Source organism: Callithrix jacchus, chromosome 13 (assembly GCF_049354715.1).
Source record: "Callithrix jacchus isolate 240 chromosome 13, calJac240_pri, whole genome shotgun sequence".
Classification (NCBI taxonomy): domain Eukaryota; kingdom Metazoa; phylum Chordata; class Mammalia; order Primates; family Cebidae; genus Callithrix; species Callithrix jacchus.
Window position 1 is genome coordinate 90,981,106 of NC_133514.1, and position 20,962 is coordinate 91,002,067.

A 20,962-nucleotide genomic window follows, 5' to 3' on the forward strand; every position below is an offset into this window, starting at 1 on the left:
CAGGGACATCAATGATTTGAACTCAGACCTATAACAAGTAAACTCAGTGAATATTCATAGAATTCTTCACCCCAGGTCCACAGAACATACATTTTTCTCAGTATCACATTACATCTATTTTAAAAGTGACCACATAATTGGAAGTGAATCACTCTTCAGCATTTGCATAGCATTTCACAGACTTAAAGGAAATACTGGTTGGCTGTTATTTTCTTCCCTTATTCCTTCCTGTCTCTTCTGTAAAGCACAATTATTGGCATAAAGGAGGGTTTTGATACCTATTTTTGGATTGCATTCCAGCCTGGGCAATAGAGCAAGACTCCTGTTCTCTCTCCCCTTTGTCTTTCGTTAAAAAAAGAAAAAAAACACACATACACACACACACAAAATAATGTGCAGAGGCAAAAAAAGATAAGGAAAACATAGCTTCACCCTCAAGGAAAAAAAAAAAGGTTGAATAAAAAGTTTTGCTGTACTTTTATAAGAATACATACAAAACAATTAAAGAAAATAAACTCATGCTGAGCCTTTCTAATCAGTAACACAGTAAATTCAAATATAGATCCAGATATCAGACCTTGGTTTTATTCCAAGGTCTCAGATGCTCATGTAACAAGCACAATTTTAACAACTAATTCCATTATGAAAGTTGGTGGAAAGCTCTGTAGAGATAGGTCCCCACACATTCTTAAGAATCAAGCAAACTTAGCCTGGCCAGCAAAGTGAGACCCCCATCTATCGGTACAAGATAATTAAAAAATTAGCCAGGCATGGTGGCACGTGCCTACAGTACCAGCTACTTGGGAGGCTGAGGCAGGAGGATGATTTGAGTTCAGAGTTTCAGGCCAAAGTGAGCTATGATGCACCACTGCACTCCAGCCTGGGTAACAGAGAGATCCCAGTTTTAAAAAAATAAAACATAAAAGGATCAAGCAAACTTCTGGGGAGAAATACCTCAGAAAAGAAAACCTTAACAGTTTCCAAGTATTTATTCCAACTTCTCAGATACTTCAGTGAACAAGCTTTCCATCTTCTCCTGAGTTCTCTGTTACAAAAAATTTCAAACATCCTAGAGAGTTACGAGTAAGCATCCTATATATTCATCAGCTAGATTCTGCAATTAAAATTTGTTTTCTTTGCTCTAACATCTATTTACTTAACCTCTCTTTCCACCTCTTATTTTTTTGGAATGTTAAACATAAAGTTGTACCTGAGCAGCCTGGGCAACATGGTCAAACCCCATCTCTACCAAAAATACAAAATATTAGTCAGGTGTGCTGATGTACGCCTGTGCTCCTAGTACTCAGGAGGCCAACCAGAGGCTTGACCCCAGTAGGCGGAGGTTGCAGTGACTCCACCACTGCACTCACTTCCAGCCTGGATGACAGAGCTGGACCCTGTCTCAGAGAAAAAAAAAAGTTGCAGATACCACAAATCCAAACACTTAAGAATGCACATTAAGTACAGTTTGCTGTTCTTTTTTACTTTATGTAAAATTTACATAGCATGAACACACATCTTAATGGTACCATCTGAGTTTTCTCAGATGCATAAAGTTTATACTTTTCAACCCTGTCCAAATCATCGCCCATGTCCTTTCTCAATGTTTGCCATCCATTCCCCCATCCCCAGAGGCAACCACTAATCTAATCTGATCTTTTTTCACCGTAGGTGTAGTGTCTTCTGGAAAGTCTGTGAATGGGATATGGTACACATTCTTCTGGGTCTAGCTTTTTTGACTCAGCATGATTTTGAGATTCATCCATGTTAACATATACGACTTTTTTTTTTAAGTGCTAAGGAGTTTTCATTACTTGAACAGGTACAACGTTTAGTCATTCTTATACTGATGGACACCTGACCTCTTGCCAGGTTTTAATTATTGTGAATAAAGCTGCCATGAACATTCGAGAAAGCACGTCATTTTAGGGAAATATGATGTCAATCAGGCATGTCTGCATTTGACAAATGAGGTCATGGAAGCACAGAGATAAAGTAACATGTCTAAGGTCCTACAGCCAGCAAGTGGCAGAGACAGAGGCCACATTCTTAATTACCAACATTATTCTGCCTCATATACTTACTAAAAAGAAACAAGTAATATAAACATAGCAAATCAAAACTAAAACAATAACACTGGTATAGTATTCCAGGTATATAAATTATTTACAGTACATGTATTTTAATTTTTCAAGACAGTCTCACTCTGTTGCCTCAGGCTGAACTGCAGTGGCACAATCTTGGCTCACTGTAACCTCTGCCTCCTGGGTTCAAGCAATTCTCATGCCTCAGTCTCTCATATAGCTGGAATTATGCCACCTGGCCTGGCTAATTTTTGTGTGTTTAGTGGAGACAGGGTTTCGCCATGTTGGCCAGGCTGGTCTCAAACTCATGACCTCAAGTGACCCACCCACCTTGGCCTCCCAAAGTACTGGAATTACAGCATGAGCCACTGTATGTGGCCAATACATGCGGTTTTTTTTAACAATTAAAAAATAGTATTTTAAATGACAAAATAAATAAATATAAAATGTAAGTACATGTCATTCTAATCTTAAAATAAGTGCATAAAAATCTGGAATACATGGTTGGTCTCTATATCTGTGGGCTCCACATCCATGGGTAGAAAATATTGGAGGAAAAACTATATTTAAAAAAATACAATACTAAAGAATACAGGCTGGGCATGGTGACTCATGTCTGTAAGTGAGGCTGAGGCAGATCGCTTGAGCCCAGAAGTTCAAGATCAGACTGAGCAACATGATTAAACTCTGTCTCTACCAAAAATACAAAAATTAGCCTAGCATGGTAGCATGCACTTGTAGTCCCAGCTACTGGAGAGGCTGAGGTGGGAGGATCACCGGAGCCCAGGAAGCTGAGGTTGCAGTACGCCAAGACTGCACTACTATACTCCACCCTGGGCGACAGAGCCAGACACTGTCTCCCCATCCACCTCCAAAACAAAATATATGCGGGGATGTGCACAGGTTATTTGCATACAATGCCATTTTATAAGACACTTGAGCTCTCCAGATTTTGGAGTTATGGGGTATCCCAAGGATGACTGTACATCAAACATAAAACAAGGATTGCAATACAGAATGTGATTTCATGAAATTCAACTTTTTAAGTTATACAGTTTTATAATGCTTAACTGATTGCAGAGAAATGTTTTTATAATCTGGCAATGTTTGAAAATTAGCATCCCACAAAGTAAAAATCAACTCAAATTTGTACAGCATTCTGAATGTGATAAACAGCTTTCACACAGAGGTTATGTTTAGATAACACGTTAAAATGTTTAGGCAAATGTTTAAGCACATAGATTAATGTTTTATACCTGTGGATGCAAACTATATAAGGCATCATATAAAAATTATATAGGAAAACCCTTTTTGAATTACTTAACTTCATTATAAATTTTTGTTCAGTATCTCTCAATTTCCCTATCGTCCTCAATATAAATATAATCTTTCACCGCCCCCAGCCCTCATTGTACTAGCAAATTTCAGAGAAATTATATACATATATATACATATATATATAAAGCCATAAAGATAAGCAAAATTCTAAAACAAAAGGCTGAGGTGAAGTTAGAAGTCTTATATGTTTCAGTTCTAATTTAAGTGTTATTAGTGATCACAGTTTCATAAGAGCATGAAGACCATTTCACAGTGCTTCCCATCATAACCCAAAGGCAGAGCTAAAAGTTGGATTTTGAGAGTAAAGACTAACCTAACACTTCAAGGAAAACGATGATAACAGAAGAAAATTGTAGTTTTAACTTTGCTTTGAAAATAAAGCAACCAGTGTCATGACTGCATGTAAAAAAAAAATGCTTTCGTTAAAATGGCATGTATTTCACGCAGATGCGCGTAACATCCCTCTGTTCTCCCCACATATTCTCCGTCCCCAGCAACCACTAAATTTGGAATTCTGAACTTTCAAAATGAAGATACAGACAGCTCATGAAACAAGCTGGACTTAGTGAGCTCCACTCTAGTCATTGCTCTCCAACAAGCAGCTCTTCTCAAGCGGCTTTTATCCTGTCTGCACAAAATCTCAAAAAGATTTCAACACCTTTCCAGTCATGTCCAGATATATGTATTAATTTCTTCAGAGATTAAAAATCTAGCCTGAGCAAAGACAAAATCTTACTATCTCATTAATTCTTTGCACTCTACCTCTTCCAGTACTCCAGATATTATTTTAAAGGCCCCTCCAGGTTCCGAAATAGCAGGAAGAGGGTGTCTAAGAGAAAAAGGGCACAGTGTTATGTGGCTGGCTGGACTGTAATCTGATGCGACAGTCATGTGGTGTCCTGTGGAGGTGAGAGTCTAAATGCCGACTCTCTTACCTACAGTTAGTTCCTGATGCGGGAACTTCTCAGGCTGGTCTGCCTGGAACATTGTGACCTTCCAACCAAGTATGGCCTCTTGATCCTTTCAAGGCAAGCCAAGTTCAACTATTATGTCTTACTAAAGTCTACTTAGTCCATGGGGGTAATTCTTCCATCTTTGACCCATCGAACTCTGACAAACTGCTGGCCACTCCCATTGTGCCATTTCTTCATTCTACTGATAAAGGGGCAGCACCAGCCTTTATCTCACTTTTTAGGCCTTTTCAGATAGAAGTCAAGTACCAGTCCTATTTATCTCTCAAACCTCAGCAGACACATGTCAAACTGAGAAGTTCTTGTCAAGTTCCTCAAATTGGATTAACAAAAAAGGGAGAAATACCTTAACATATACTACTCTCACCAAAAAAGGTTTTGGCTGTGGGGTCCTTCTCCTGAACTCACAATCTTTATATAGCCTAGAGGTGAGTAATGGGTTTTAATTGTAGCAATGCTTGACTCAGGGAGTCTTTTTCTGCAAATTCTGCAAGAACACTGTAGTACCTCAATTTTGAATGTAGGTTATTTGGAATCTACTGTTCTCAGATTTGGAGTAAATCTCAGATTTGGAAAATACCAGAACAGTTCCTATTACAATATTCTGCTACAGTTTTACTTCCAGGTAAAATATAAGCAGGTCACAACAGTCCAATGTTCTTACTACAATAACTAGAAGGGGGAAAAAAAGGAAAAAGAAAAAGAAAAAAAAAACTTGCTCAAAAGACAATGGAGAGCTATCAAACTAGTGAGATCCAGAAGAACTGAAACTGCAGCACAGCAGCTTTCTAGGTGAACTGACAAATGCCTATCACTTCCTCCCCTGGGGTCATGTACAGATTTCTAGGTGCAAGCTGAGTTATCCTCAGCTTGATCTGAGAAAAGAAGCTCTCAGAAATAAAAAACAGAACTTCTGACAATCACAAGTATTCCCCCTCAAGACAATTATCAGATCTTAAACCTGAGAGTAAAGAGCTCATACTTTGAAAGTCACCTCATACTTCAAAAACGTAGAAGTGAATCTCCCAGTGTTTCAGGGGTTAGGTGACAGTCTGCCATGCTTTCAATCAAAATCCCCGGAGAGCTTTGTTTGCAGTAAAGGTATAATCCAGTGGCAGACTAAACCAAATTAAAATGGCAGTCTAGCTCCAACCCAGCTCAGTCACTAATCAGATTAAAATGAGCATCCTCTCTGTCTACCTGATATAGGTAAGTAAGGTCAAATACTCTGGGGAAAGCACCATTTACAAAATCTTTCTTTTATAAGTGAATTTTACATAATGTGCACAATATATAGCATAGGATAAAAACTGTATGACATGAAAATGCAGGAAGATATGAAGAAGAATGGACAGTAACAAAAGCAGACCAATAGATGATCCAGGTATTAGAACTGCCAGACAAAGGACTTTAAAGTAACTATCATAAATATATTAAGGAAATAAACAAAATGGATGGTGAATTTCAACAGAGATTTGGGGATCTATAATACCAAAGGAACATACTGTAACTGAAGAATATAGCATTTGAAATTAAGAACTCATGTAGGCTTAACAGACTGAATACAGCACAAAAACAGGACCACTAAACTCAAAGTAGATCAACAGAAAATATCTGCATTGAAAAAAATTAAAAAAACAGCCTATAAGAAACGTTTTGATTTTAGTCTAAGTACAAGAGAAGATTTAAAGCAAGATATCCTAAACTGCTGTTTTACTGTGATCTCACCTCTCCATAGTCCATCAGTGGGTACTGTCTATCTCGGGCACTTTGGATAGTGATACATTTACTTATATTGCCAATGAGGACCACATAGGCCTGGAAGTACTCTATTACAAGACAGAAGGGGAAGGAGTAAACAGTATGGTTCTTCCCCAGAATGTAGTCAGTCACATAAGAATGGCCTGGGTATGACATTTTGGACTGGATAGCAAATACTTTAAAAAAAAAAGAACTGCGTAGACTGAAATGGTTCCAGGTACGACTGGAAACAGACCAAGGATATTGGGAAAACAAAAGATTATTGTAATTTTTAGAATGCCTATTATTTTAGCTAGGTTGAGTCTCTTTCCTGAAGCTAATGTATTAAATTAACAGGATGAGAAAAGTCGGTATGTTGTCTATTGCAACAGGTGTTACAGGATGAAATTAAAGGAATTAATTAATTTGGGTATAATTCAGTAATTTTTGTAAAGGGACAAAGGTCCTAGGACAGGTAGGTATTTTCCCTGATAACTGATAAAAATGTCCCATGTAAGAATGTATCATATACACAAGGGACTTTGAATACCAGCGTCCTGGAACAGGAGCCCCCTCAAAATACTTAACTGTAAATGCAGGCACCAGATAAAGATCCAGGGTTTAGCAAAGTGCCTTCCAAAGTGTGTTTCAGGCGATCCTTGACTTCATCACAAGTGCTTTCACATTTACAAACACTGTATGACAAACTGGATGCTAAGGCTGATAAAATGTCCCTATTCCCCATAACCTCAAAGTTCTAATTTGTATTTATAGAGTTTTACTGTTCCAATTGACTTTATCAACAAATTTTATACATTTAATAAATTACACATTATGCAATGTTGCCTGGCAAAAGTTTTCTCTAAGCAGAGACAATATATTTTAATGTCTACAATTTAATGTGAGTTCTCTTGGGGAAAAAAATTGAAAGAAAACAAAGACCTGGAATATCTGAATTTTTCCAATTAATCATAATCCTAGCTATAATGTTTAATAGCTTATGAAGCCCATTTACATTATTCCAACGGACCCAGAAGTTATACTGTGAAAGTACTCAGATGGCACTATTGCCTTTCACAGCTGAGAGAATAGTAAAAAGTACAGTCATATTCCACAGGATCTACACTCATCAATACTGAAGAAGCTGACATAAAAAACAGGTTATCAAACTTGAAATTCAGAGTTCCCTCCATCATAGTACTTCATACATATTACCATACACACACACACACACACACACACACACACACACACACACGTGCGCCTATGTATGAGTGAGAAGAATTACCCTATTATGAAAAAGCACTCACTTAAGAATGAAAGAATACCATGGTTTGGGTTCAAAAATACTTCTCTTTAGCTAGTCCTGATTATCTAGAGAAGCAAAAGTGTATGAACATGAAGCTAGAAATAAAAGATGATATTTTTTTTATTGGAACTGCTCTATTCCAAGACAGTCTGCATAAAGTTACTAATTACTCTGATGTTTAAAATTTCTAAGAAGCAAAACAAAATCCAAATGTTAATGGCAACATTAAAAAGAAACATCCTGGAAAGGATACATGAGGCACTAGTAATAGAAAGTTCACTACAGAGGAAAACTGGGTGACGAGAGAAAGGAGTGGGAGGGAGACTGATTTTTCCACTGTATAACCATGGTTGATTTTCAGTTACATACATACTACTTTATGTTTTTAAGTAACTTTTTTTTTTAAGAGACAGGTTCTATTTTTATGTTTTTAAGTAACTTTTTAATTTTTTTTATTTTTTATTTTTTGAGATGGAGTTTCACTTGTTACCCAGGCTGGAGTGCAATGGCACGATCTCAGCTCACTGCAACCTCCGCCTCCTGGGATCAGGCAATTCTCCTGCCTCAGCTTCCCGAGTAGCTGGGATTACAGGCGCCACCATGTCCAGCTAATTTTTTTTCTGTATTTTTAGTAGAGACGGGGTTTCACCATGTTGACCAGGATGGTCTCGATCTGTTGACCTGGTGATCCACCCGCCTCGGCCTCCCAAAGTGCTGGGATTACAGACTTGAGCATCTTTTTTATTTTTAAAGAGACAGGTTGCCTAGTCTGGAGTGCAGTGGCTGTTCACAGATGTAATTACTGCACACTGCAGCCTGGAACTTCTGGGCTCAAATGACTCTCCTGCCTCAACCTCCCAAGCAGCTGGGACTACACGTGCATTCCACCACATCCGGCTAGTAACACACTTTTTGAAGGCAAAAATAGTCATAAACATACATATATCAGAAGAGAATGCTAAAAAAATGGAATTGCTCTGTAACAGAAAAAAGACAAGTCTTGTCATAAAGAGAAAAGAATTAAATTGCCCAAAATCCTATTTAACCATTTAATTGTGTTGACTATAAAAGTAATATACTTTTATATATAAACATTAGGAAAAAACTACAGGACTTTTCAAGATCATCCACAGTCACAACTAAAAATTTGGTCAATTAATGTCTAAAAGTTTCATAACTATTAACATTTTTAGAAGTATGCTTTATCAAGCTAAGAAAACTCCCATTTCTAATTTGTAAACATGAATAGGAATGTTATAGAAAGCTCTTTCTATATCTGTAATGATTGTAAAGTGCTTCTTAAATATGATTTTGCAGTATCTTATGCTAACAGATTTTCTGTAGTGGAATCATCCTTGAATGTCTATAATAAAATTTAACTAGTTTTCTTTTTGAAATGGAGTTTCACTCTTGTCACCCAGGCTGGAGTGCAGGGGTGTGATCTCGGCTCATTGCAACCTTTGCCTCCCAAGTTCAAGTGATTCTGTTGCCTTAGCAAGCTGAGATCATAAACACGCGCCACCATGCCCAGCTAGTTTTTCTATTTTTAGTAGAGACAGGGTTGCCCCATGTTGGCCAGGCTAGTCTCAAACTCCTGACCTCAGGCAATCTGCCTGCCTCAGCCTCCCAAAGTGCTAAGACTACAGGCGTGAGAACCGTGCTTAGTTATGTTTTTGTGATTTTGTTTTTAATAAACCACTGAACTCTAGTTTGATATTTTATTTATAACTTTTGCATCTATGTTTATAAGAGTGGTATGAACTTCTCTTTCATTATCCTCGTTCAATTATGGTATAAAATAAGCTCAGTGTTCTTTATTAAAGAAACTAAAGGTTAGGATTGGATTTTTTTTCTAATTCACTGTTATTAAAAACAATACACATTCCAATGGACTGGTGGAAGAAAAGGAAAAACAACACTGAAACGAACATCAGAAATCTTTGACAATATTCTGATTTTTTCCTTAGGATGAAAGATCAAAAATGTGTTTACATGGTCAGAGTACCACCTTAGGAGAGTCCTTGTAATTTATGTATATGAAAATAAATTTTACATTCCTATACATTTATGTGTAATTATTATAATACTGTCATTTTAGACCCCATAGCCCTCACATTTAACTTTACAGAACTCCATCCTTTACTTTTAACTTTACAGAATGTTTAACACTTCAGAGTCCTTTACTTTTAACCTTACAGAACCCCATCCCTACTGCAGTTTCAATTTTGCTTTATTGTGGATAATATATTGAAAGCCTTTTCCTTACGTCTGATTCTTTGCCTAAATATAAACTGCCATTCTGGCTTCATGACCAAATTGTCTCCCATTCCTCAGACTCAAAAATGTTTGAGGTGAAAAAGCTTCCTGAAATTTTTTATTATACCTCACTGTAGCTTTTATTGAGGTTAAGTTCTACCTATAAATTACTCTGTCACCATAGAAAATGCTGGGAAGGAAGCAACAGTGACATATCTGTAACTACAGTTCTAAACTGCCAGAGGCAACAAGAGTATTAAGGTGAGGGGAGTGGGAGTACCAGAGGCAGGACTATGTTTCTGCCCTAACTTTAACCCCCCTCTAATATTAAGGGGCTGAGAGAAGAGGGGAGGAACTGTTCAGTAAACAAAACGTTTCAACAGAAAACATTTTCCATTTCTTATAATTAAGTAATTTGTTTCCTGTTCTTCATCAGTTGAACTTTATTGTTTTTGACTTATAAAACCATAAAGGTACTTTATTAACATTTTACTTGCAATTTTGAGTAAATGTGCTTACATTAAATCCACTGTGTATCACATTTTGAATAATTCTGTTTAAGCTAAGGTTTGGATTTATCCATAACAGACCTTTTCCATCCCACTCCCCATCTTTTACACTCTACATATAAATGAGTTCCCTGAATTCCAACTAAATTTCTTATGTTTGTTTTGTAGTTAAAAAATCACTAATAATCTGACAAAACTTAGTTGTTCTACTAAAAACAAACTTTAAAAATATGACACCAAGCTATAGTGTGCAAAAAGTTAAAAAAATTTTTATAGACCACGATCAATAACAAATCTCAATTTTGCAACATCTAAAATCATCAATCAGGTGAAAGGGCAGAAAAAAAAGTGTTTTTAATGATGAAGCAGCTCTAGTATATGAGCGCTCAGAGAGCTCTATCTCCAAACGAGGCTGTAAAAAAAAAAAAAGCGGGGGCGGGGGTGGTGGGGGGAATAAAGAGTCATGATGAAGTTGACCTCAGACCTCCACAGGTTAAATATCAGCACTGGCCAATTTTAATACTGTTGTACTTCCTTAAAAGATTAGACCCTCTCAGGCTCTGTTCTGTGGATAACCTCACTGCAATGAACTTGAGCCTTGTTGAAGTTGTGCAAAAACATGGCTCTATCTCTGCCTGTATCACATAGCTTCCTTCGATCAAGTGATAACCTACTAACTGGTCTCCCAGCCTCCATTCTTGACAGCCTCACAAGGGGTTTTCTCACTGCAGCCCACATTACAATTGAAATTAATCTGACTTCTGAGCCTTCAGACCCTAAGGCACTTCAATGGCCCCAACCTCACCAGTCACCCTCCGGTTAAGTGTGAACTCTCACACGGCATGCAATGACTCCTTACTACCTCTATACACTCACCTCGGCCACTTACCACCCCTTACTTTATACTCTAAGGACACCAACTTGCTTGGAACACTTCACCAGTCAAAACCACTGCGCTACATGTGATGAAACAGGCTTCTCCTCTAATTCCTCCTTTACCCTACTCAACTCAAGCACCAGTATTCCTCCAGAAGGAAACTTTCCACAAGCCTCCTCCCCAGGTAATCCCCGAGCATATTTCTAATATCTACCATGCCTTAACTTCTTCTTTTTTAAAAAAATTGATATCCCTTACTAGAAAGCAAGCAGTTTAAAAGCAAACATTATATCTTAACTCCAGTGAGGAAGAGCACACCAGGCACATAATAGGCATGTGATAAGTGGTCACCTAACTTAAATGCCAGGTACTACACAATGAAAAATAGAGCCTGACTTCTCAGCCAGTTCACCAGCAAATCCTCAGTTCCTCTTCTAAAACCTATGCACTGGCACAGCCACCACACAGTCCAGCCTCTATCATCTTGCATTTAGATTACTCAGACTCCTAATTTTCCTGCTTCTATCTGCCCTACTACACACATACCATTATGCCCTCATTTGTCTCCAGCAGCCCAGAAAAACCTTGGTTAAAATGTGAATTTTGAAAATCCTCTTTAAAATCCATCAGAATAAACTCATTTTCTTCCTGTTATATTTAGACTAACATCTGAACTCTCACCATGCCCTAGGATGTCCTATAGAAGCTTTGAACAAGCCCATCTATTCTGGGCTCCTTTTAATTCTTCTAATACAAGAAGCCCACCTCAGTGTCTTCACACTTTCTCTTCCCTCAGTTAGCTGCTGCTTCTCGAAGCTCTGCTCAAGCAATACAATCCAAGCCAAAGCAGCTTTTTAATTCTTCATATTATTCTATCATATCACTGCATTTGGTTGCCTTCTTTGCACTCATCATATCAAATTACAATTAATTTGTTTACTTGTTTACTGTGTATTTCTGTCCCTTAGGAAGGCAGGAGTTTTGTGTTTTGTTCATCACTGTAACTCCATATGTCTAGAAACAGTGCCTTCTACACAGCAAACACTCAATAGGCATTTGTAAAACAAATGAACAAATTAAAAAAGAAATCTTTAAGATATACACAAAACAAGTAAGGGAAAGTAATGGATGGTCCACCAAACAAGGCAAGAAATATTCTACTGTTAGTATTTGCAGCTAGACAGGCTGTGCTCGTGTTATTGGAATCTATTATCCAACAAGCATCAAAAGTGTCCTTCTCAAAGCTCAAAGCCAAGTAGAATGGTTTCACACGCTATATGCTAGTCCACATTATATCACTGCAAACAATCATTTTAGAGAATTCTACATTTCTTACAGTCCCCCCAAAACCTGTAATGTATACAAGTAGTAGTAAAACATATTTAAAAACACCTGCCACTTTATTAAAAAAATAAAAATACTATGACAGTGGTACTTATCTGTAAATGATTTAATTTATCCTCAGAAAACTTCAGCCTTTTAAAGTAACAGGTCCTCCCAACCTAAGACGTAGGTCTTTAAGACAGGTCTGACTAATGTTTACAACATTTAAGAAGCCACCGAACTCACTGTTCTTTTGGAAGTAATGCTGCCACTCAAAGAAAAACCATATAAAACTCATTAAAAAGTGAGCAGCCTCTTTTCACCCAACTGATAAAAGTTTTGACCAAGGGAGGAGAAACCATAGGTTGCTACTATGTTAGTGGTAGAAAAAGCTTCCATTCTTTATTCAAGTATCATTCAATCACAGAAATGAAGATAACATACAAATTTAGGCAACGAAGATAATAAATCTAAGTAACTTGTTAAGCTTGATTCAACCTTCTCACTGTTCAAGATAATGATTTCTAAAACAAATCAGCTAATAAAAACAATTTATACAACAAGGTTAAAAACAGTCATATTTTAATCATCACTTTTTACAGGCGACTTGAACACAAATTCAGTAACTTTCCCTCAGATTCCTTTACACAATTTGATCATCACACTTGGGATCTAACAAAACTTACCTTGGTATGGTAACACATTTAGTATTACAGTTTTGAGTGGTGATGGCTTTCTCAAGCTCATCTAATCGTCCTGTTTTCTTCAGCTTCTTCACCAGACTTTTCACTGCTTTCTCACACCACTTTTCTTCCTGCCCATTCTGCTCTCCTCCGCCTGCTCCTCCAGACCCACCAGCTGACTTCTTCCATCCCAGCAGTCTCTTCACAACTGGCGGCGTGAATGGCAAGATGGACGACATGTTCTTACCAAAGGCAGCAAGCCACGCTAGGAAAACAGCCTCTTGTATCGAACCTAGCAAAGATATTGAAAGGATCATGTAGAGACTAACTTGAATACCAAGAAATAATTTCAACGTATCATAGAAAGCAAACTGTAAAACCAGACAGAAATTCAAATTATGACTTTCCCAACAGATTTCCCAACCCATGAAAAAGTTATCTTTATGAATTTAAATGAATTATGTAAACAAACTAGTCTAAAAAACAAGCCAATGTTATAAGGACTTGTCTTGTGGGCAAACACAGTAATTTTGCAAGTAAAATCAGATACTTCTAACAATGTTTCTCTACCAATACTAAACTCTTAAAATTGTCAATTAAAATATTTTCACAAAAAAAGGTTTTCTCACTTTTTAGAACTTTAATCTACTCTCAAAAGACTATACAAAAATACATTGAAAATTTATAAGCCCACTCTCCCCCAGGTTTTAAACTTTCGTAACTACCAGGAGGCAAAATCTATAGTTACAAGAAGGGAAAATGCATAAACTGTGAAAAAATCAAGAACAAAGAAATAAACACGGCAAACTGCAGAGAAAAGCTGTAGTCCACTTTCACCTGCCCTTGAAAGAAACTTTTTATACTTTTTTCATTTTCATCTAAATTTGCTTAGTGAGTAAAGTTAGAGGGTTTCTCTTCCCAATTTAAGGAATAACCTGTCTTCTCCACAGGAGTCATTTTTATTAAGCTGTTTTGTCTATTCAGTGTCATTTTACAAATATAAACATGGTCACATATCTATCCACATTCCCACCACCTTATTCCTACATAAAAGTAGCATAGCATACCTTGATTTTGTATACCTTGACATTTTTTTTTTTTTTGCTTAATTTGCTGTAAGTCATTCCTTATAAGTTCACACAGAATTTAGAAAGCACTGTCCCCTCAACTTCCTAGAATCCACTACTGATAAGTCTAACATAACTTTTATTCCTGATCCTTTGATTAAAAAGTGATTTGCTCCAGAATCTCTTAATATCTTATCTGTGGTTCTGAAATTTCATAATGTTCTAAGAGGGTATGCAGTGTTTATTCTTTTTCTCATCAACTGTTCTGAGCACTTAATTGATACTAAAATTCTATGAGTCTTGTTTTTATTATTTCTTTGATTATTTTCTTCCCTATTTTCCCTGTAGTCTCTCGTGGAACTTAAGATTTCAGCCTTCTAGTATTGCTGTATCAGTTAAGACATTTCTATTTGTGATTCACATTCCAAGATCTGAGTAACCTCTCCTTCCTCTAGTGTTTCCGCTCTCATTCCTTACCTCTTATGCTTTTCTTTCTTTGCCAATTTTAGTGAGATATAGAAAAAAGGAAAATATGTGTTCAATCTGCATATTTAATAAAGTTCCCAAAAGCATCCTTTTTAGAAAGTAAAGAGGTCTTTACATCACACACCCCAAATACTGCAACTGCAGTTTTCAAAGTGTATCTTTATGAATACAATCATGCTTACATTTTCATGAGTTTGTTCCTTAATAATAATGATCAGACAACAGTTTCTAAGCACACTTTGCATATACTCTTAACATTAAATAAGATCCAGCTGGGTGTGGTGGCTCATGCCTGTAATCCCAGCACTTTGGGAGGCCAACACGGGTGGATCACAAGGTCAGGAGATGGAGACCATCCTGGCGAACATGGTGAAACCCCATCTCTACTAAAATACAAAAAATTAGCCAGGAGTGGTGTCGTGCAACTGTAGTCCCAGCTACTCAAAGCCTGAGGCAGAGGAATCACTTAAACCTGGAAGGTAGAGATTGCAGTGAGCCGAGACTGTGCCACTATACTCTACCCTGGCAACAGAGTGAGACTCCACCTCAAAAAAAAAAAAAAAAAAAATCCTAACACAAGATGAAAAGTTATTCCCCATCAAAGAACTGGCTAATTTTCATAGATAATCTGCTGAGTTTCACTTCCAATGTACACAAAGTGCATTCCTACTCTGACCTCTCCGTAATTCCAATATTTTGGTTTAAAAAGAAATATATACATTAGGCACACACCACATAAAAGAATAATTTTTTAATATTCCCTCTTCTCAGGAGGGTCATGACAGTGAAGAATACTGACATGATTAAAATACACATGACAAATAAGATAAATTGTAATGGGAATTACAGGTACACAAAGAAACAACACCTAACTTTGCCTTAGGTGTCAGTAAAGGTTTTCCTGAGGAAACATTTGCACCTCCTTAAAAGGCAGCTTGCCATTTATTCATTCCTTCTTGCATTCAACAATTTTTTTTTTGGCCCATCTATTGTGCCTGTATTTACCTGTTTATTCTCAAATCCATTCTGTATTACTCATCTGCAAACTACACTTTTGAGCTGGGGCTGGTAGGAAGAAGAGAAACCCTTTGTAGCAAGGTACTGGCAGTGGGGGATGGGGAGTAAGTGGCAAATTTCTAAGGGCAGAGAGATCAACCAGCAGAGAATTGCAATACACAGAAGGAAAGAATAGGTATTAGGGAGACAGAATAGAGTTAAGGAAAGGTTACAATTACAGGTTCTTGCTTGAAAACCCAGTTGAATGAAAATACAATTGGGGGTAACGATCCAAGATGGCTGATCGCTAACATCTCGGGATTGCAGCTCCCAGTGAAAGAGCAGAGGAGGAGAGGACGCCACACTTTCAGACAAATTTTGGTCGCTCATGGAGCAGAAGATTCCCAGTGGAGGAGCCACACGGGTCGCCAGCGCAACTCTAGTGGCCGGCGCAGCGGTTTTGCCGGCACCTCAGCGCGGCAGCTCTTGGTGCAGAGTAAACGGGACTGGTTCCCCTTCTGACCGAGGTTTGGAGCTCTGGGAAGGCAGAGTCGCCTATTACGGACTCAACAAGGAAGCCAGACTGGAGATTCCCGGGGAAGAAAAGCACCATCAGTCTTAACGCCACTGTTTTGACCGGCGCAGTGGGTTGCTCATATTTCAGCCCTGGGAATTAACAACTTGGACGTCCACTCAGAGACCTAATTTGAAAGTTGGTAATTACAAAGACAACAGGTGGATAAATTTACAATGATGGGAAGAAACCAGCGTAAAAAGGATGAGAATACTCAAAATCTGAATGCCTCTCCCTCTACAGAGGATCATAGTTCCTAATTAACAAGGGAACAAGGCTTGATGGAGAATGAGCACATCCCATTAACAGAATCAGGCTTCAGAAGATGGATAATAAGAAACTTCTGTGAGTTAAAAGAACATGTTGTAGCCCAATGTAAAGAAACTAAGAACTTTGAAAAAAGGTTTGATGAAATCCTAATGAGAATAGACAACTTAGAGAGGAATATAAGTGAATTAATGGAACTGAAGAATACAATACAGGAACTCCAAGAAGTATGCACAGGTTTAAACACTCGAATTGTTCAAGCAGAAGAAAGGATATCAGAGGTCGAAGTTCAACTTAATGAAATAAAACGAGAAGACAAGATTAGAGAAAAAAAGGATAAAAAGGAATGAGCAAAGTCTCCAAGAAATGTGGGACTATGTGAAAAGATCAAATTTACGTTTGATAGGTGTACCTGAATGCTACGGAGAGAATGAATCCAAGCTGGAAAATATTCTTCAGGATATTATTCAGGGAAAATTTTCCTAAACTAGCAAAGCATGACAATATTCAACCCCAGGTGATACAGAGAACATCACAAAGATATTCCTCAAGAAGAGCAACCCCAAGGCACATAATCGTTAGATTCACCAGGGTTGAAACCAAGGAGAAAATACTAAGGGCAGCCAGAGAGAAAGGTCAGTTACCACAAAGGGAAGCCTATCAGACTTACAGCAGATCTCTCAGCAGAAACTCTACAAGCCAGAAGAGAGTGGGGGCCAATATTCAACATCCTCAAAGAACAGAACTTTCAGCCCAGAATTTCATATCCTGCCAAACTAAGCTTCACAACTGAAGGAAAAATAAAATCTTTTATGAACAAGCAAGTACTCAGAGATTTTATCACCACCAGGCCTGCTTTACAAGAGCTTCTGAAAGAAGCATTACACATAGAAAGAAACAACTAGTATTAGCCTTTCTAAAAATATACCAAAAAGCAAAGAGCATCAACATAAAGAAGAATTTACATCGACGAATGGATAAAACAGCCAGTTAACATCAAATGGCAACATCAAATTTAGGTAACCCTAAATTTAAATCGACTAAATCCCCCAATCAAAAGATACAGCCAAAACCCAACGGTATGCTACATCCAGACCCACTTCACATGCAAGGATGCACAAAGACTCAAAACAAAGGGATGGCGAAAGATTTACCAACCAAATGGAGAGCAAAAATAAATAAATAAATAAAAAGCAGGAGTTGCAATTCTCGTATCTGATAAAATAGATTTTAAAGCAACAAAGATATAGTGGTAAAAGGATCAATGCGACAACAAGAGCTAATGATCCTAACACCCAGATACATAGAGACTTAGACTCAATGAGACAGAAAACTAATAAGGATATCCAGGACTTGAACTCAGATCTGGAACAAGTAAACTTAATAAATATTTATAGAGCTCTCCACTTTACACAAAATATACATTCTTGTCAATACCACATCATACCTACTTATAGGTTTAAATGAAATATTGATTGGCCATGATTAATACCCCCTTTTTTTTTTTTAGAATAAAGCAACATTTCCGTTCTCTCTCCCTCTTTTTCTTCCTCTTTCTTCCTCTCCTTCACTTTTTTTTTCTTTCCTTCTCTCAAAAAAAGAAAAAAAGAAATCAACTTGTAGACCTCTAGATCCAGGTCGGCAATGTCTCTCTCATTGCCTGATTTCCTTCCTTCCCTTCTCTCCCTCCTTCCCTCCCTCCCTCCCTCCCTCCTTCCCTCCAAAAGAAATTAATTAATTAATTTAAAAAAGAAAATACAATTAGGCAAAATATGAAGTTATTCGGGGAACACAAGTGTTATGTTAGTCAAGCTAAATTTGCTGTGACTACGAAATTCCAGAAGGAGGTGTCCAAAAACCAGGTCGAGACAAAGGTCTGAAGCTGAGCAGAGAAATAAAACGGTCAAGTGGTAACCAAACACTGGTATATGGGGGAGTTCAGAAAGTGCCAAGTTCAGTGAGGGGGAAAAAAAAAAACTAAGAAATACATATAAAGGAGTTATCAGATGGGGGAAAAAGTGGATGATTAGGGAGACAGGTGCTATGAACGCAAAGGATAATTTATAGCAACACAACAAGATAACACAACTCTTAAGTGCCAACACTAGGATTTGAATCAAGCAGCATGATGCCAGAGAACAAGTACTTGGTTGTGTCAATATACTGTGTTGCACATAACAATCTGGAGCTAAGACGTAAAAAGAGCCATCATTAAAAGCTGAGCTCTCTATACAATCAACAGAGGTATCCATGCCTGACAACTTAGTCCATTAGATGGGATTAGAACGACACATTTATCTCGAACTCCTTTCTCAATCTACAAATGATTTAGTCTTTCAGTCTCCACCTTCCACCTTCTCTGATGCATACTGCATGTCACCCTACTACTAAAATATCCTTCGATATTTGCAAAAAATGACAGTGAAATGACTTAATATCCTTTAAGAACATATAAACAGTGTAATGCTTAAGAGAACAGATTCTGAAGCCAGTTGGCCAAGTACAAATCCCAAGGATGCCACTTACTAGTTGTATGGCAACCTTGATACACCAGTTTTCTCAGCTGCAAAACAAGGATAACAACAGTATCTATCTTAAAGGCAATATAACAACCTCTATAAAAATAGTAATGTGAGCCATATATGTACTTTAAGTTTTCTGGTGACATTTTAAAAAGCAGAAGGAAACAGGCGACATTTTAATGATGTATTTAACCCAATATATCCAAAATGCCATCATTTCAACATGCAATCATATAAGATTTTAATACATTTTTTTCATAGTAAGTCTACAAAACCTGCTGGGTACTTTACACTTACAGGACAACTCAACTAGGACTAGCCACATTTCAAGTACTCAATAGCCACACAAAGGTACTGTCTATTAATACTGAATGGTCCAGCCCTAAGTACTCAAAATTTCTGCCCACTCTCCCTATCCCATATTCTCCACAAAACTGTTCATAAACACCTCTATTTAATGACTGTAGGATCCAGAGATGTATCATTTTTCTTTCCTAATATTTAAATTTACCTGTTTCCCCCTCCCCATCTTCTTTCAATCAGTGTTGCTAAGTGGTCAATTACATTAATCTTTTCAAAGAACCAACTTTTTCTCAGCTTTGTCAATTTTCTCTATGTAGAATTATTTTCCATTCACTAATTTCTATTCATCTTCATTATTTCCTTACTTCTGTCTTTTTAGGCTTGATTTCCTATTCTTTTTCTACTTCCTTAATAAAGCTTTCTTTTCCAATGCATAGATTTAAGACTATAAGTTTCATCTTAGCATTACAGCAGCGTTCCAGATCATTGTAGTTCACCTTCATTTTCAATCAGTTTAAAATATTTTCTAGTATCCACCGTAACGTCTTCTTTGAGCCATATATTATTCAGAAGCACAGTATTTAATTAACAGGCAGTTGGAAATTTTCGTTTTTTGTTCTTTTTACTTACTATAATACAAACAACATATTCATTTATTAAAATCTAATGATATTTGCTGAGGCTTTATGACCCCAGCACATGGTCAATTCTAGAAGAATTTCCATGTGCAATGGAAAAGATGGTCAATACCACCATTAATAGTTTCAATGTTCTATGTCTGATAATTAGATCAAGCCTGCTAATTGCAATGTATATATGTGTCCTATATACCTGCATCCATTATGGTGGCATATTTGTCTGTTTCTTTTAGTTCGAAATACAATTTTTGGTTTATAGATGTTCAGGTTATCTTCTTACTAGGTACAGATTACGGATTGTGGTAAGTCTGGTGGATCAATCCCCTTACACTATAAAATGCAGTTCTCTTTTTCTACTAGTGTTTACTGTATTAAAGTCTCCTTTGCCTGATTAATATGGCCATACTTATTTCTTTCAGTTAGCATTTGGATGGTGTATCCTTTCCCATCATTTTCTCTCAACCTTTCTAGGTACTTATATTTAAGTAATTATTATTTGTCTAGTCTGATAATTTTTGACATTTGCTTGGAATATTTAGCCTATTTCTTTCCATTTAATTACCAATTTAGCTGTCTTTTATATTTTCTTTCTTGCCTTCTTTCGACTTTATCACATATTATGTATCCAATTTTTCTCTGTATTCATTTGTTACACATTCTTCCTTTTCTTTTTGTGGTTACCCTAAATAGTTCCTTATTCGTCCTTCATTGAACACAATCTCATACATATACTTTTATTTCTTCCTCTATAATGCCAGAATTATAGAACACTGCTGAGTAGCAATTTTGCTATGAACAAGACTACCTCTGGTTTGTCCCTGTTCTGAGGTTCTGAGGACAAGGCTCTGCAGAGCTTTCATTTGAAAGGCTAGCAGATCCTTATCTTCCAGGTACCTAGATACTTTAAGAATAGATTTCTGGTTTAGCTCTTTAGCCTAAGCAGCTCCAGAATTTGGCAATGTCTACAGGGGGAAGAAACTGGGTGTACTGAAAATCACCAGTGTGTATTCACCACTTCC

General features: G+C 37.2%; 1 protein-coding gene across 10 annotated transcripts in view; it reads right to left on the minus strand.

Annotated features, from left to right (window-relative positions):
• SMAD2 (SMAD family member 2) overlaps positions 1-20,962 on the minus strand; it is a 99,993-nt gene that overhangs the window by 50,239 nt on the left and 28,792 nt on the right. For all 10 annotated transcript variants that reach the window (XM_035270988.3, XM_035270986.3, XM_078346934.1 and 7 more), the window contains one exon: positions 13,094-13,382. In XM_035270988.3, coding sequence (XP_035126879.1) covers positions 13,094-13,329 — 236 coding nt within the window. In that variant the 5' untranslated portion in view covers positions 13,330-13,382. The remainder of the gene's footprint in view (positions 1-13,093; positions 13,383-20,962) is intronic.